A 15,669-nucleotide genomic window follows, 5' to 3' on the forward strand; every position below is an offset into this window, starting at 1 on the left:
GTTATGCCTTTGTATGCTAGATTAAAGAGCCCCCTACTATCAGAATCTTCTCTTGTGCAGGTACTCAGACTGTGATCTGGTCACCTCTTAACCTTCTCTTTGATAAAACCTCTTCTTAAACCTCTCACTGTAAGGCAGATTCTTAATAAGTTGCATCATTCTTGTGACTCTTCTGAGCCCTTTCCAATTTCAATATCCTTTCAAAAGAAGTTTGCACCCCAGAACTACTAGTCAGTGTCTTCCCGTGACCTCACAAAGTGCATATTAGAACCAGTCTTCTGCAGATTTCATTCATTATAACTTATTCCACTATTCCAGTGTAATTAGAAAATAAGGTTAAAAAACAGCGGGATGGTGGTAACAGACTCTGCCTCAGATGTAGGACAAATATTCCCCTTCATTCAATTTGTTCATCATGCAAAATGAAGGAGAACTTCACAACAAAACCAGCAGCTACCTCTCAAACTGAAGCCCAATCCATTTTCATTATTTACAAAGGAAAAAGACTGCAAGAAGCACTCCAGATAGCTTTTACAAGTACATTATTTAAACTGCCACTGCTACTAGGACACAGATCTTTATATTCAAGCATTTTTCTTTAACCTATGCTAGGACATCTCAAGCTACGACAGTCTAAGTTACAGCTGTCTCAAAGAACAAAACTGCTTGTTCTGATGAGTCTGAGTAAGGGCTGATTACAATGATAAGAAAAAGTGTGGGCTTCCAGCAGCTTAACCTATCAGTTTCTAAACCCAAACAATATTTACAGTGCATGCATCACTATACACACTAGAAAACCTCAGCTAATATGCATGAATTCAATGGCTGATTCTCCAATATAAAAATAAAATGTTAATAATAATAGACATAGGGATGCATGATACACATTGGAGGACAGAACTGAGTTCTACAATTACACTTTATATAGAGTCTTTAAAGTTCCAGCCATGCTGTTTTCCTTCGTTAGGAATTCCTTTCGAAAACATATTAGAATCATAAAGCAGACGAAGTTCTGTGTCTATAACCATGTCAAAGTTAGTAGTTTTGATATTTCATGGGTAAAGAGAATAAGTTGATCAAATATATTCAAACTGCCTAAACTGCAGCACCCCAACTTCTCCAGCCCTGGGAGTTTCTGCTCAAGAGAATTGTGCTGAGGTTTCTCCGTTGTGAACAAATCTGCATAGGAGTCTAGGAAAACCAGTCAACCTTCATTTGAACTTAGGTGCCCAGAGGAAAAAGCAATTGACCTTATCACTGAGCCATACTATCTTGATTCACCTTACAGTTAACCTTCAAAAAGTTTTATGCAATATAAAAAGGGCCTGAAGTGTTTTCTTTCTGCTGAATTTATGTTAAAAATGGAAGTGGTATCAAGTCAATTTTTTCTTTTTTTGCTGGAGATCTTACTTGGAGGACTCAAACGTGGACTGGAATCTCTCTCCAGCTCAGCTCCTACCCGAAGGGGTGGGAAGGAGTGCTGTAGGGAACATTCTCACCTGCCAAACTGTTTATTCAGACATTTGAGTTGTTGGACCAAAAAAACAAAAAAAGGTTTTAAAAAGTCTGAACCATTTTCTGCTCACTTGATCAGGTTTCACTGGCACAAGTTGTCTGGATGTCACAATCCTACTGGTTCTACTGTCGCTAATGGATCTTCAGGGCAGGGACCATGTCATCCTCCACAATTGCAGAGTGCACTGCACAATAGGACCTTGACCAGCACTCCGGGTGCTACCATAATATAAACAGCCAACAACAAATAAATAATGACAGCAAATAAAATCTAGCTAGAAAAAACCTGAATTTCTAACGTAAAAAACCCAGGAAACAGAACCCTCTCCATGCGCATGCCCCTACCCATCTCTTTCTGAATATTTTTCCAGGCCTTCTTTATACATTATAAAAACGAGCAAAAAAGGCAAAGCACCACAGTTTTCAGATCACTTTTGAAGACTCCTGAGCTGCTTTCTCCTCCTCCTCTGCATTTCATGACCATAAAATATCTGCTGGTCATTTAACTGTATAGCTAACGGAACAGGAAATTTAGGTTTGACAAAGGTGAATCTCCAATTACAAGCATATAGTTTTGTTTTTAGTAGATGACATGACCAAAAACATAGACAAAACGTGCAGTCACTGTACAACATATAATTGCAGCTAACACACATTTCCCTTAGGGTCCATAAGTCAGCAGGAGCAAAAGCAGGGGTGGGAAGCCATTTGCCTCCCGGCAATCTGTTCACAATGGAGTTAAATGCTGTGAAATCTATAAAGGGCATGGAAAAGTAGGACTTCTTGCATGTCAGTACTGTCATAGTCACAGCAGCAGGGAGTAGCAGGGGAGGAATCCATTAGCAATTCCCACAGATATGTTTAGCCATACTATATATATCCCCAGCTAATTAATCTGCTAAATCAGGATATCACTACATGTTCACTTGGAATATGCTCACAAGAAATAGAAATAATTGCAACCAAATCATGCATTATATTTGCTACAAATCAGACCCCCCAATTCTCAGATATAAAGTTAAGTGCTATGGTGAACGTGCAAGCATCTAGCAAAGTATTTTCATAGCATGTGGTCTGAAGTCTTTATTTGGTGCCAAAAAATGTAGCAGTATGGAACTGCTTCTCAGCGTCACGCTAAATATTTCTCTTAAAAAGATTCAATACTGTTCTAATAATGGAAATTAGGGCAAAGAAAAAGGTATAAAAGCCAAAACAAAATCTAGAGAAAGGCATGTTTCTCTCAGACCCTCTGACAGCACTAACTGCAAATTCTTCAAATCTGAACACACACCTTTTGGCAGAACATCCCAAACCGTTAAAACAAGCAAACAAACAAACAAACAAAGTGTCCATGCTTTCACAACCAATTAACTTTCATCCACAAAGAAAAGTATGCGGATAGTTTCCTTGAAAGTGGTAACTCTAGAGTTCAGGTTCCTAAATCCACCCCTTTTCACTGAGTAAATATTCAACAAAGAAATGTATGTTCTGTGCAGATGTGCTGAGCTATTGTATTAACTAGTAATGCAGACTGGTGAAAGGATTAGAAAAACAAACCCTGAAGGAATCCAAGCATCATTCTATCATCTTCAGCAGTAGAAATTTCCTTTTCAACATGTGCTATTTTTTACTAATCTCTCATATGACAGGATATGCAATTTAAGGCCAAGTATTTTGCAGAGAGGCTTATTCAGTTTATTCTATTCACTCTGAGGAATATACCCCACAGACCTGATTCTGCCACCCTTATTCACACAGATTTGCACTTTACTCCACGAATAGGCCCATTGACTTTGATCCACAGGTCTGCCAGATAACAAAACATTGTATCCTGGGACTCTTCCTTACTATATACATTATTTTAACAAGGTTATCAGCTTGGCCATTGCCAGTTAATTTTCAAGGTAACTTATGCTGTATGTTGTTTTATAGCACGTGGAAACAAACTTGGGCTCTGCAAATGAATGGTCACTCTGCAGTTGAAATGAACGCTTTCCTTAAAGCACTAAAGGTTATCATTTCTGTAGCATATATTTACTAGAGCCAGTTTTGCAACATGCTGGTCTTTTCCTTCTGTGATCTTGCTTCATTTCTCTTCTCTCTGCCCATCTGCCTGATCGTCCTCATAGAAATATCTTCTCCAGTTTGTCACAATCACAATATGAGATGTCAGGTTTCTCTGCTGGACTGGTCTCAAAATATCTGTTCCATCCCAAACTATCACTGGATTTTAATTCTCGGGGTAATTTTTTTTCGCCAAGGACAGAATAGAATTGTTTCTCAAAAGATTAACTGGTGCAGTTGTAACCCACACACCTCCTGGGTGTGGTGTTCTGTCCCATCTAATGGCATTGAGACCACTTAGAGAGATTAATGAGTCTGCTCTAGAGCCTTAGCTAGGGGCCCTATGGCTTTTAACTCATGCAGTAAAGGCTTATGCATTTAGCTCCAGATGCCTCAGGTTCAATCCTGCCTGCCAACAATCGGGGTCTGTTGATGTTACAAGTGGGGGCTCGTCCGGGATTTCAGCTGGGACGTACCTCCTCAGGCTAGGGGAAGTATGCAACCCACACACCTCATTGGTTTGGTGTTATGTCCCATCTAGTGGTATCGAGACCACTTAGAGAGACAGAGAGAGATTAATGAGTCTGCTCTACAGCCTTAACTCGAGACCATATGGCTTTTAGTTCATAAAGTAGAGGTTCATGCACTAAGCTCCAGAGGCCCCAGGTTCAATCCCACACACCAACGACTGTGGTCTATCAGCCTTACACAGGGTCAATAGATTGAAATGGGGGGAGGGGGGGGAAGAGGGAGGGGAAGAGACCTAGCCCTTGCTTATTGTCATGACTGCACTACCCCCATATTTGGAGGGGGCTGAAAATAACAGTTTTAATTCTCAGGTTCTCTATGGAAATATGTTAGGTTCCTATTTTTCCAACCTCAGTTTTCCTTCTTAACAAATATTTACAACTTGAAGGGTTTTTTTTGTTTTAAAATCAATCCAGGCAGTACCATGCATAACTCCAAAGGGTGATGGAGGTTATTGCTCTGTTTAATTCGCAATCTTTCAGCTCTCTGTGTTTCTAAAGGTAGAATAATATAGATTGTTTTTAATGAGGAGTCTGGCCTATGCTTTCCCCCGCACACTGCACAGTAACCAGCCACTTTTATTAGCTCATGTTTTTTCCCCAGTTTAAGTCACACTCTGACTTTTGCCTAAAACACTAGGGGTTTTCCTATGGCAGAGCCAATGGTCACCTCATTAAATCTGGAACATTCCAAGCCCTATTTGTCAATATTACTTCCTTTAGCGTTCTGTATCTTCCTGTTTAGACGGACTCTGGCGAATGACTCCTCCAAGAATTATGATTAAAATTACTTTCTTGAAAAAGTTACAAAGTTCCTTTGTTATTATGTAATTAAAAGACATATTGCTCTGTTCCTTTCCTTGGTAATGTTATCTTGGAAAAGATTCTTATGTTCACACTTGATATAAATACTAACAGCCTATCCAGAAAGGGAAATGTGTCAGCTGTTTTTTCTGTGAGAGGTTACATCAAAGACACTACCCTGGTCTCTGGTGGCTAAGGTTTGTGTGAGTGTCTTCGGATCACTGATCCGCCATGTAGTTTAACTCATCTATGCCATCCTTATAGTTGATACATTACCTCTAGTAACCATTCTGCTGGGAAGACAAATGCTGGTCAGACAGCCAGAGATACCTACTATTCACGTTTCTTTCTCCAACCTGTTTTACTTCATGTTTTCTTAACTGCATATGTTCTCTATAAATGTACAATGCATTTCCACACAGAGAAAACTGCATAGCCCTCTACAGACACATCAAGTGCTCCCTAAACACTCGGTAATTATTAGGGGGAAAAACATGATTTTCCTAACAAACCACTCTTTCAAGGAGCAAGACCTGTCAAACTAGTGACACATCAGAAGGGTAACAAATATTCATTTAGTATTATGCAGCCAGTCCCTGACTTTATGAATGACAACAACAGTAAAGGGGTGAGAGTGACCCTACATTTTTTTCCATATTTGCAATTCAACATGTAGCTCCAGAGGAACAATGAAAGCTTTAAAAAAAAAAAATGAAGCTTACACAACCAAACCACCACCAATGTGGAATGAATTGCACTGCACTCTAGAGAGTTTTCATAACATTTTATTGCTGCTACATAATGTCAGCATGACGTGGTAAAACTATAGCAAATGCGCTGAAGTGGGATTTCAATGCGATTTTTATGCAAGTGTCTCAGCATGTCCTACACTGACTTGTCTAAGCAAAGCAGTGGCCTATAAGGAGGGAGGTTTTGCAGTTAAGGCATAAAATGGAGAGTCACGAAATCTAAGTTGTTTTCACCATAGACTTCCTCACTCAACTAGTTTAATCTAGCCATACTTCAGTTTGCCCATCTTTAAAATGGGGATAACAGCACTTACTCACAGGCTAAGTTATGAAGCTAAATTAACTGATATTAGTAAATGTGCTGAGATTCTTGGATGGAAAAAAGGTGCTAGAAAAGTGAAGCATACTGGCTGAATCTGGCAGCACAATACCAGAGCTTCCTTTTCCAGCCTATATTCCCAAACAGGGGGATGCCCAGCATGGAAGGACTCCACAGAAGGGGTAATGAAGAACTCCAAAGAAGCCAGCGTAAACACTATGTTGCTTCTCAGCTAGCACAGGCCTACTATTCTGGAAAGAGGAAGGACAATCCAGAGGCTGGTGAACAATTCATTCTCTGCTGAACGTATCTCAGGAGATTTTTAATTTCAAATGACTCAGATTGATTTCGTGCATGTGCACCCTAATGCTGACAGTTTTTTTGCTCTCTTTTTTAATGTCTTTTGGTAGACTATACCAAGGCTCCTCTCAAAGCGCACTGAGCATGACAAAGAAGCACACAAGCATCAAGAGATGTACTCCACCCCAAACATAGTAACTGAAATGTTTATTTGCTTCTATTAAATCCAAATAAAACTCTAATTTGTAATCTATTTTAGAGAGAGAAATAATTTACATAAAATAATCACTGCAGTTGGTCTACTGAAGGCTAATGAACTCTGCCTTGCTAACATTAACCACTGAATTAAGTGGTAAACTGAAGCTGTTCCAGTTTAGACCTTTACAAAGGAAACATGCAAGGGGTAAATTCTGCCCTCAAATGCACATCTGGGGCTCCCACTGAATCAATGTAGACATTCTTCCAAGGGCAGAATTTGGCCTTAACTAGTCATTATCGGAAACAATAAAAACTAATTAAAGGAGGGGGGCGCAAGAGAAGGGCTGCAGCATTGTGGAGTTTCTTCACTTTTTCACTGTGCTAGAGGAATGTTGCATGGGGTTGCGAATTACAATAGCAGACTATGTCTTGCAGACTGAAAAAAATGACCAGCTGTGTGACAGTCTATCAAGGTGCAGGCAGGAGGGCATAATTACTCACTGAAGACATATTATTTTATCCCAAGGAGTGGGCAATCCTTTCTCTTCAAAACTAATAGTTCCAGTCCGAGCGTGCACCTCTCCCATTGTACCCTTTAAAAATAGGTTTTTGCCACAAAAATTCAGATGTACCTTTAATGGACAATATTTTAAGACACAATCAGCCAAATACTCGCCAAAACTTGACACTAAGAACTACTGGCCTGCCAAGATGTCAATATTATTAAGCTATCCTAAATTGATATAGTCTTGCCTCCACATGTATAATTGTGTTCAGAAAGCCACTTGTTATTACACACACACACTTACTTCTGCACTCGAAGCTTTCACAGTACAAAAACAGAGTGGATTACATACAAATTAAGTATTTATTCAATTATCTCTGTAGGCTGGCCCATCCATATCTATTACCAGTTAATGGTGAGCAGCATCACACGATGCTCTCCAATCAATAAGCATGCCAGATGTATCTGTCAACCTCCTACCTTGGCTCCATCCACACTGATAATCCGATAGCTGTTTCTTGTGCTGTCATAGAAGTAGGAAACAGTTACAGCCTGCTTGCTTGCAGGAACCCAGTTCTTCTTGGTGCTGGGGTCAATTTGGAAGACATGTGCTCTGGTGGTGAAGATGGGCTGTTCTCTGGAATAGGGAGGGACAGGAGAAATGGATGCATGAGTTTGTGGAAGATGAAATGTTGCAGAAATCCACTCTTGATCAACCATGTTGAAAACAGCAGACCTAAACCTCACAGTTCAAATGAGATAACCCTGGAATTCTAAATGGAAAAACAGTGCTCTAAAATTACTATCTGAATCAACACTCCAGCGTTCTATACCTATTCTTAGCCTTACCATGTGACATTTAGCTCCCTGAACTCACTGACCTTCTTCCCTTCTTGGGCCACCAGTACAAATGCAATTTTAGTTCCCATGTTGCTATAACTGGACACTGTTAAAACATTAGCACCTTCTTCCTCAAATTAGCACATCATTTCAATTAAATTACATTGACACACATCTTTGCCAAATCCACCTGCTTTTTCTAAAACCACACAGCTTTCCTTCCTCATACCACTCAGCCATATGAATCATTACTTAGAGACAGAACTCACTGCAGATTCTCCTTACAATTTTATCAAACCAAATGCCCAGTGTCACTATTTACATACTAAAATCTCAGTCCTTCCGTTCATTCTGTTCTATGGATGTGCACGAAAATTTAATCAGCTGCAAAGTAGCTAACCACGATGAAAAAAGATTGTATTACATTTTAGTTCAACAAGCTGTATTTATGGGTGAAGTATTTGGGGTCCCAACCCACAGCTTCATTTCCTAACTATAGTACTGTCAATTCACAGACAATTTTACCCAACATGAGAATTCCACACAAAGTACAGGTTTGTTTGTTTTTAAAGATGACAGTATAAACAACATGAGAGCAGAGAAGAAGCAGGGTTAGCAGAACAATACATGTGATAAACAGGAAGTTATTTGGATTGAAGACTACAGTTAGGATTTATTAAGGCAGTAATGTCAGTAAATATTCTATTTCCACTTCAAATTGTACCTTCCATCCAAGTTAAATTTTAAAGTGTAAAGAAAACTCTACTATATTTATATAATTTTTTATTCCCTGAGTCTGAGGGCTAACTGATTATATAAAATAGTGAACATTACATGACATTACCACTCAACATAACACATTTAGAATATTATATAATTAAGACATTATCTTGACATAATTATGATAGGATGCTGAAATGTCAGTTTATTCCAATACAACCCACCATATCAGCCTCAGAGAAATAGGATGTTTACAACACACAAACTGAAGAGGCTGCTAGAAGGTGTTTTGCACAAGGCTAATTAATGTCTAGGTAGAACACCAGTGGGAATCTCGGATATTTGTTTTATAAATATTTTTATTTACCCACCTCAAAACCATCAATCTGTGTACATATCTGGCCTCCACGTTTTCCATTATGTTCAATCCTTTGCTCCTCCCAGCTGATTGTTACATCCACTTGTTGTGTTATCTTAGGCCATGGCTACACCTGGAGCTGGAAGAGTAATTTCCAGCTTGAGGAGACAAACCCACCACACTAAAAATAGAAATGTAGCTGCCATGGTGAGAGAGGTAGGAAGCGCTAACAGCCCTGAGTACACAGCTAGCATCTCAGAGTTCTACTCCAGGCGGCTAGCCCCTCCCACTGCTGCAGCTACCCTTCTATTTTTAGCACCCTAGCTCAATCAGAGCTAGTGAGGGTGTGCGTTCTCGAGTTGGAAATTACACCTCCAACTCAAAGTGCTGACATACCTCTAGGCCGTAAGATCTTCAGGGCAGGGACTGCGTTCTGCTCTGTTTGGGTAACATCTAGCACAAACCGGCCCTGATCCTGAGTGAGGTCTCTAGGTGCTAGAGAATACATGATCATACAAATCAAATTGAATTTACTAACATTGGGCATATCTGATACTCTAATTGTAGAATTAACTTGGCAAAGGTGGTTTGCTGGTGAAAAACCTAATGAGGCCTAAAAATGAAAAAACAAACAAACATGCAGGTGCAGTAGTAATGTTTTTTCCTTGTAAGATATCTGCATGGTTTTAAATTTTTCAGGAGCTGTTGAGTACATTTCTGGATGGATGGCTGTGCCAAATTCAATAAATTCAATACTCATGTGGAAGACACTTCAAATACAATGGAACTTTCTCACTATGTTGGTAAAGATATATAAATTATTCCAGTTATTCCTTAACAGTAGCTCTGTGAGACTGATGTTATATGCAGTCCCAGGTATGTGAATTTGGCTCTCATTTCAAATGCTAATATTTGTGCAGCACTTAGCTAGAAAAAAGGGGCATTTCTCTACATATACATAGACCACTTCAACCATAAAATACTCAGCTTAAGAGGCCTAAAGCCCACTTACATGTCAAGTTTTTATTACGCAAATACATGTGAGTCTATGCCAATAATTACCTTCAAATTAAAACAGGTCAGAATGCCACCTGAGTAAGCAGCTACGGTAATTCCCCATAATGGGGAAGTCAGAGAAATTTCCCCTTTAAAGTACTTGCTCTTGGGCTCTTACAAAAAAATACCAAATAGCTCTGCAGCCAGGGAATAGATATCTTCTCCCCTTTCCCCCATTTGCTTGCTCTGTATTTTTTGTGGGCATAACATAACATAGTCATCCTGAGTCTGGAGACTGACAGTTCCAGTACCTCTGCTGCGGCTTGTAGCTTTGCCAGTCTTGCCTACTGCTATTCAGAACCCTCTGGGGAGCAGTCAAACTAGCAAGACTCAGTCTTCTTTTGCAGCTTGGGAAAGTCTTGCACACAGGCGGACGCTGGAATTGTTTACTGAAAAGGTAAACCCCCAAAACAGAGTCTTGAGGTTGCTGGGAATCTTTGGGTGGGAGGGAAAGCCTAGAGAGAAAACTCCTTCTCCAGCACCCAGGATGTTATGTGTGTGTGGTGGTGGCAGCAGTGACAGATTGAGTTTGGGAGGGGGCATTCCAATTTACTCAAAACACTTACACCCGCTGGCATCTACAAAAATAAATGGAGCTGCCAAATAATATTCAGGGGCAGCAACCTGGTAGGAATCCAGTCACTGCGGTGATGGGTAAGGTCGTGCCTTTTCAAGTGGTATTGACTTCTGAGCAGTGAGATCCTCACTGCAGTTTTGTCCTCTGCATATCAAGATGCCTGGTGCTCCATGGAAGAGGGTGTGTATGCAACATTAAGTCAGGGTTGTTGGTGTGTAAAAAGGTGGATGTTGGGGTGGGGGGAGGAAGAGATTGACTGACCAATTCAGAAAACAGAATTAAGGGAAATATTCTGGGAAAAGACCTGGAAGATACAGAAATAAAGGGGATAGGTACATAAGAATGGCCATACTGGCTCAGACCAATAGTTTATCTAGTCTAATATCCTGTCTCCAACAGCAGTCAATACAAGAGCTCCAGGGAGACCATACAGAACAGGGTAATTCTGGAGTGATCCACCACTATCTTCCACTTCCAACTTCTTGCAGAGGTTAAGAGCTGTATTGGGCAAGGGGCTTCACACTGACCCTCTTAAGCTAATAACCACTGATGGACTGGTCCTCCGTGAACTTAACTAGTTCTTTTTTGAACCCAGTTTTACATTTGGCCTTCACACCATCCCACAGCAATGAGTTCCACAGGTTGATTGTGTGTTGCATGAAAAAGTAGTTCCTTTTGTTTGTATTAAACCTTCTGCCTATTAATTTCATTAGGTAACCCCTAATTTTAATTTTGTGGGTAAAGCACATAATGAAGGAAAAGAAAAAAAAGAGGAGATATAGAGAAGTGCAAGAACTGACAAAGAGAAGAGGAAACAGACACTGAAAACAATGCATCTTCCCCAATTAATGTTTTAATTTCTAATTGGCACCATCAAGTAAAAGCCACATTCACAACCAGCCAGTCAAATTTGGAGTACAGCGGGAGGGCCAAATTCTGCTCTTACTTACACCCATGACACCGCTTCAAAAGATGTAAGAGAATAATTCAGTCCCATTATAAATTAAACACACACACCCCCCCGCAGATTTTCCATTAATATTTAATGTGTATTAGTCACATTTCAAGTGCAAATGCCCTGCGACTGACATAGAATAATAATGTGCAAAACCAAGATCTGTTTTATTTCAACATATTGTAGTTTATAGAGACACCATTTTACCAAACACCAGGCTGGGGTGTAATGTAGTTATTTTATGTGCCCTACAAAATGCTTCCAACAGCAGAGTGCAGCATTGGCACTCACTACTGCACAGTATGAGGAAGACGTCTCTAAGACATGTCATTTAGTGTTGATTTGCCATCTTTGGCCCCTGATTATTAAAAACGGAATGGATATGTTAAGTCAAGATGTGCAGCCCCTCCAAACTCCAGCAGTGGCTGGTGACATCTGAAAGCGTACAAAAGCTCCAGGTATTATTGCTGTTTTCAGTGGAGCGTAACCCTTTCCTTTTTGTCTCACTGCAAGGTTTGCTAAGATCACGGGGAGCAGAGGGAGAGAAGCAAGCCCAGTCCATCCTTCCTGCCTTGTAACAGTCACACCTGCCAAACTTATTTCCATATCAAAATGGCAGAGCTTTCATTTTACAAGATACATGCCTATTAATAAGTAGCTAAAGCACTACAATATTCTAATCCTCTAATTCACACTTAACAGTCGCAGAACGACCAAACACAAAGCTACACCATATCTTCACTCTCACCAGTTTAATTTTGCACAGCTTAATAGTTTTTAATTCCAAAGAATTTCAACACTGCTACACATTTATTGTGTGTAAATTATTAAATACACTCCCAAGACTAAATATGCTAGGTCACTCACTTTCAAATTTCAATTTCCGTAGCACATATTGTAATGTAAATGAAACCTCATATACCTCCAAGATAGAAACAACTTGTTGTTGTTTTATAATGTTGTGTTGTTGTTTAAAATCTCTCTCCATACTTCATGAAATCCGATGCGTTTGCTTTCTGCATGCTTTATTTATTTACAGGCACAGCAACACATACTAATACACAGATGATGGAATAAATACTCTATTCATGTACACTGGTTATTTGGAATAACATGAGCCATATTCATAATAATGGCATTCAGAACAAAATTACAATATAACTAAACACACCCCAGGGAATTATGAACCATGCACGCTGTGGGAGCAGAATCAAATCAAGTGAATAAATGACCAAATCTGCATTAAATAATTGGCATTTTTTGAATACTTTCTGGACACAGACTTGACCACAGCTCTGGGCTCAGCACGATCATGGGTATCAAGTCCTTCCATGTGTACGGATATGTGCCCTTGAAAGAATTCCAGAGATGGCTCTATTTGCAATCAGATATAAGAAAACAGTTGTGAATACTGTAGATGCATAACCCAGCAATTCACGATAAACTGCTCGGCCAGAAAGTTCTTATGCAGTAGATAGCTGTGATCACTGTAACTGCACCCTTCATTCATGAACTATAAATGAACAAACAAGTGCAAAAATAGTAGGGGTATTGGTGGGGGGATTCTACAGTTATGGATGATTTATTCATTGTCAGGAATGTTGCCGTTATTAAAAATTTGAATACGAGCAACAGGATTGCCATTTCTCGTGATTCTATAGAGAGTCCTCCTGTGATATTTGGTGTTTTTCTTAAAGCCCCTGTGCATGATTATGTGAAAATGACCACTTTCATTAAAAAATATATTTCTAACCATCATGGTCATGGAGAAAACCCTGAAGAATGCAAATGTTAAAACCTCAAAAAACAGAAGGCTAAAAGATGCTAAAATTATAAGAGTCTCATGAACTTTAAATCACCATAATGGCTTTTATGGGCCTTCTGAATGTTTAGGGTTGGTAAGAACACAAGAATGGCCAACTGGGCCAGACCAGTGATCCATCTAACCCACCATCATGTCTTCTGACAGTGTCCAGTGCCAAATGTTTCACAAGGAATGAACAGAACAGGGCAATTACTGAGTGATCCATCCCCTCTTGTCCAGTCTCCGTTTCTGGCAGTCAGGGTTTAGGAACACCCACAGCATGGGTTTGCATCCCTGACCATCTGGGCTAATAGCCATTGATGGACCTATCATCCATGAACTTATCTAATTCTTTTTTTAATCCAGTTATATTTTTGGCCTAAACAACATCCCCTGGTAATAAGTTCCACAGGTTGACTGTGCATTGTGTGAAGTAGTACTTCCTTATGTTTGTTCTAAACCTGCTGCCTATTAATTTCATTGTCTTATGTGAAGAGGTAAATAACACTTCCCTATACCATTCATGATTTTATTACCTCTATTATGCCCCCGCTTCTTAGTCTCTTATCTCTCCTCATGTGGATGCTGTTTCATATCCCTAATAATTTTACGTGCCTTTCTCTATGCCTTTTCCAATTCTAATATATTTTTATTGAGATGGAGTGACCAGAACTGCATGCAGTGTTCAAGGTGTGAGCGTACCATGGATTTATACAGTGACATTATGATTTTTTCTATTGTTTTATCTAACCCTTTCCTAATGGTAATACTGAAATAGTGCAAACTGTGGTTTTATTTCGTGTACAGAAGCTGAAAACAAAGCCCCATTCCCACAACTGATTCTACATTGGTGACAACAAATTGCTGTGCCCCTGGGGAGCCGCATTGACTTGCCTGGCTACAGGGAGTCACCTTCAGGTTCAGGCATTAAGCTACTATGCCCTTGATCATGCAAACACTTACAGTTTTGAGTACTCTTACACACATGAACTCAATAAGGCTCCTCATGTGAAAAGTTTCAGAGTAACAGCCGTGTTAGTCTGTATTCGCAAAAAGAAAAGGAGTACTTGTGGCACCTTAGAGACTAACCAATTTATTTGAGCATAAGCTTTCATGAGCTACAGCTCACTTCATCGGATGCATACTGTGGAAAGTACAGAAGATCTTTTTATACACACAAACCATGAAAAAATGGGTGTTTACCACTACAAAAGGTTTTCTCTCCCCCCACCCCACTCTCCTGCTGGTAATAGCTTATCTAAAGTGATCACAGCTGCATTAAAGGAGCCCTAAAGCTAATAGCATATCAGGGATTCATGTGTGTAGTCATGACTGCAAAAAATGAAATAAAAACACACCACACTTCAAAACCCACATGGTAATTTTTTTCTTAGTAATGATTTCTGGCACCTGAATCAAGAATCAATTTTACCAGAATTGCAAATGGAAGAACAGTTAATGTTCTGCTGAGGATTCTTTAAATAAAATGCACATTGCAAGGCATGACAGTTCGCTGTGGTATGCTCAATATAAAACTATAAAAGCATTATATAACAAGGAGTGTTTTAGAAAATAACTTTTTTATTTTATTTAAAGAGACTCCCATTTTAAACTGAGTATATTACCCTCTTTTAGAACCAATTTATAAAAAGGAATTTGTTAGAGATATTTGAGCACAAAGGTGCTACATTTACGGTCACTACTCAGACTGGAAGTACTGTACATATGGGTATGTTTAAACTCCAACTGGGAGTGTTCCTCCCAGCCCAGCAGACAGACATAAGCTAGCTCTGCTTGACCTAGCATGCCAGAAATATCAGTGTGGACGTTGTGTCTTGGGCAATGGGATGGGTTAGACACTTGAGTATGGATCCAGAGGGTCAGGTGGACTTGTACTCAGGCAGTTAGCTCATGCCACCTCCTGAGCTGCTAGTCTTAGCACGCTAGCTAACACACAGCCAGCACATGCCAGTTTAGCCGGGCTGCGAGGCATGCTCCCAGCTGCAGTGTAGATGTGCCCTAAGTGTCTTCCAGTAGTACTTGCTGGTGTGTAGAAAATCATGCCCTATAGCTCCAACCTGCAAGCCTCATTACAACCATTTCTTCCTTTTTTTTTTTTTTTTTGTTCTCCTAATAAGATTTAGAAGGATTCATGTTTACTTTTAAGTATTTTACATAGCCATTAAATGTTACCATGAAAACTCTCTCATAAAGCGTAAGACCATAACTAATGATGTCCTCACTCCCCATTCTTATGTCAAAGGATGTTTGTGAAAAATCAAGCCTCCTTTCCTATTCTGCAGCAGTATGTGGCAGGACGAGAGGGAAGGCAAGCTCAATCAGATTTACTTTTGGGGAGAAATTTGAAGTTCATGCTA

General features: G+C 39.7%; 1 protein-coding gene across 2 annotated transcripts in view; it reads right to left on the reverse strand.

The window, feature by feature from the left end:
• HOMER2 (homer scaffold protein 2) overlaps positions 1 to 15,669 on the reverse strand; it is a 108,524-nt gene that overhangs the window by 56,494 nt on the left and 36,361 nt on the right. For both annotated transcript variants that reach the window (XR_012154019.2, XM_073304047.2), the window contains exon 2: positions 7,462 to 7,618. Coding sequence is in view for 1 of the 2 variants with exons in the window: in XM_073304047.2 (XP_073160148.1) it covers positions 7,462 to 7,618 (157 nt within the window). In the remaining variant the exon portion in view is untranslated. The remainder of the gene's footprint in view (positions 1 to 7,461; positions 7,619 to 15,669) is intronic.

This window comes from Lepidochelys kempii, chromosome 10, assembly GCF_965140285.1.
Source record: "Lepidochelys kempii isolate rLepKem1 chromosome 10, rLepKem1.hap1, whole genome shotgun sequence".
Lineage (NCBI taxonomy): Eukaryota > Metazoa > Chordata > Testudines > Cheloniidae > Lepidochelys > Lepidochelys kempii.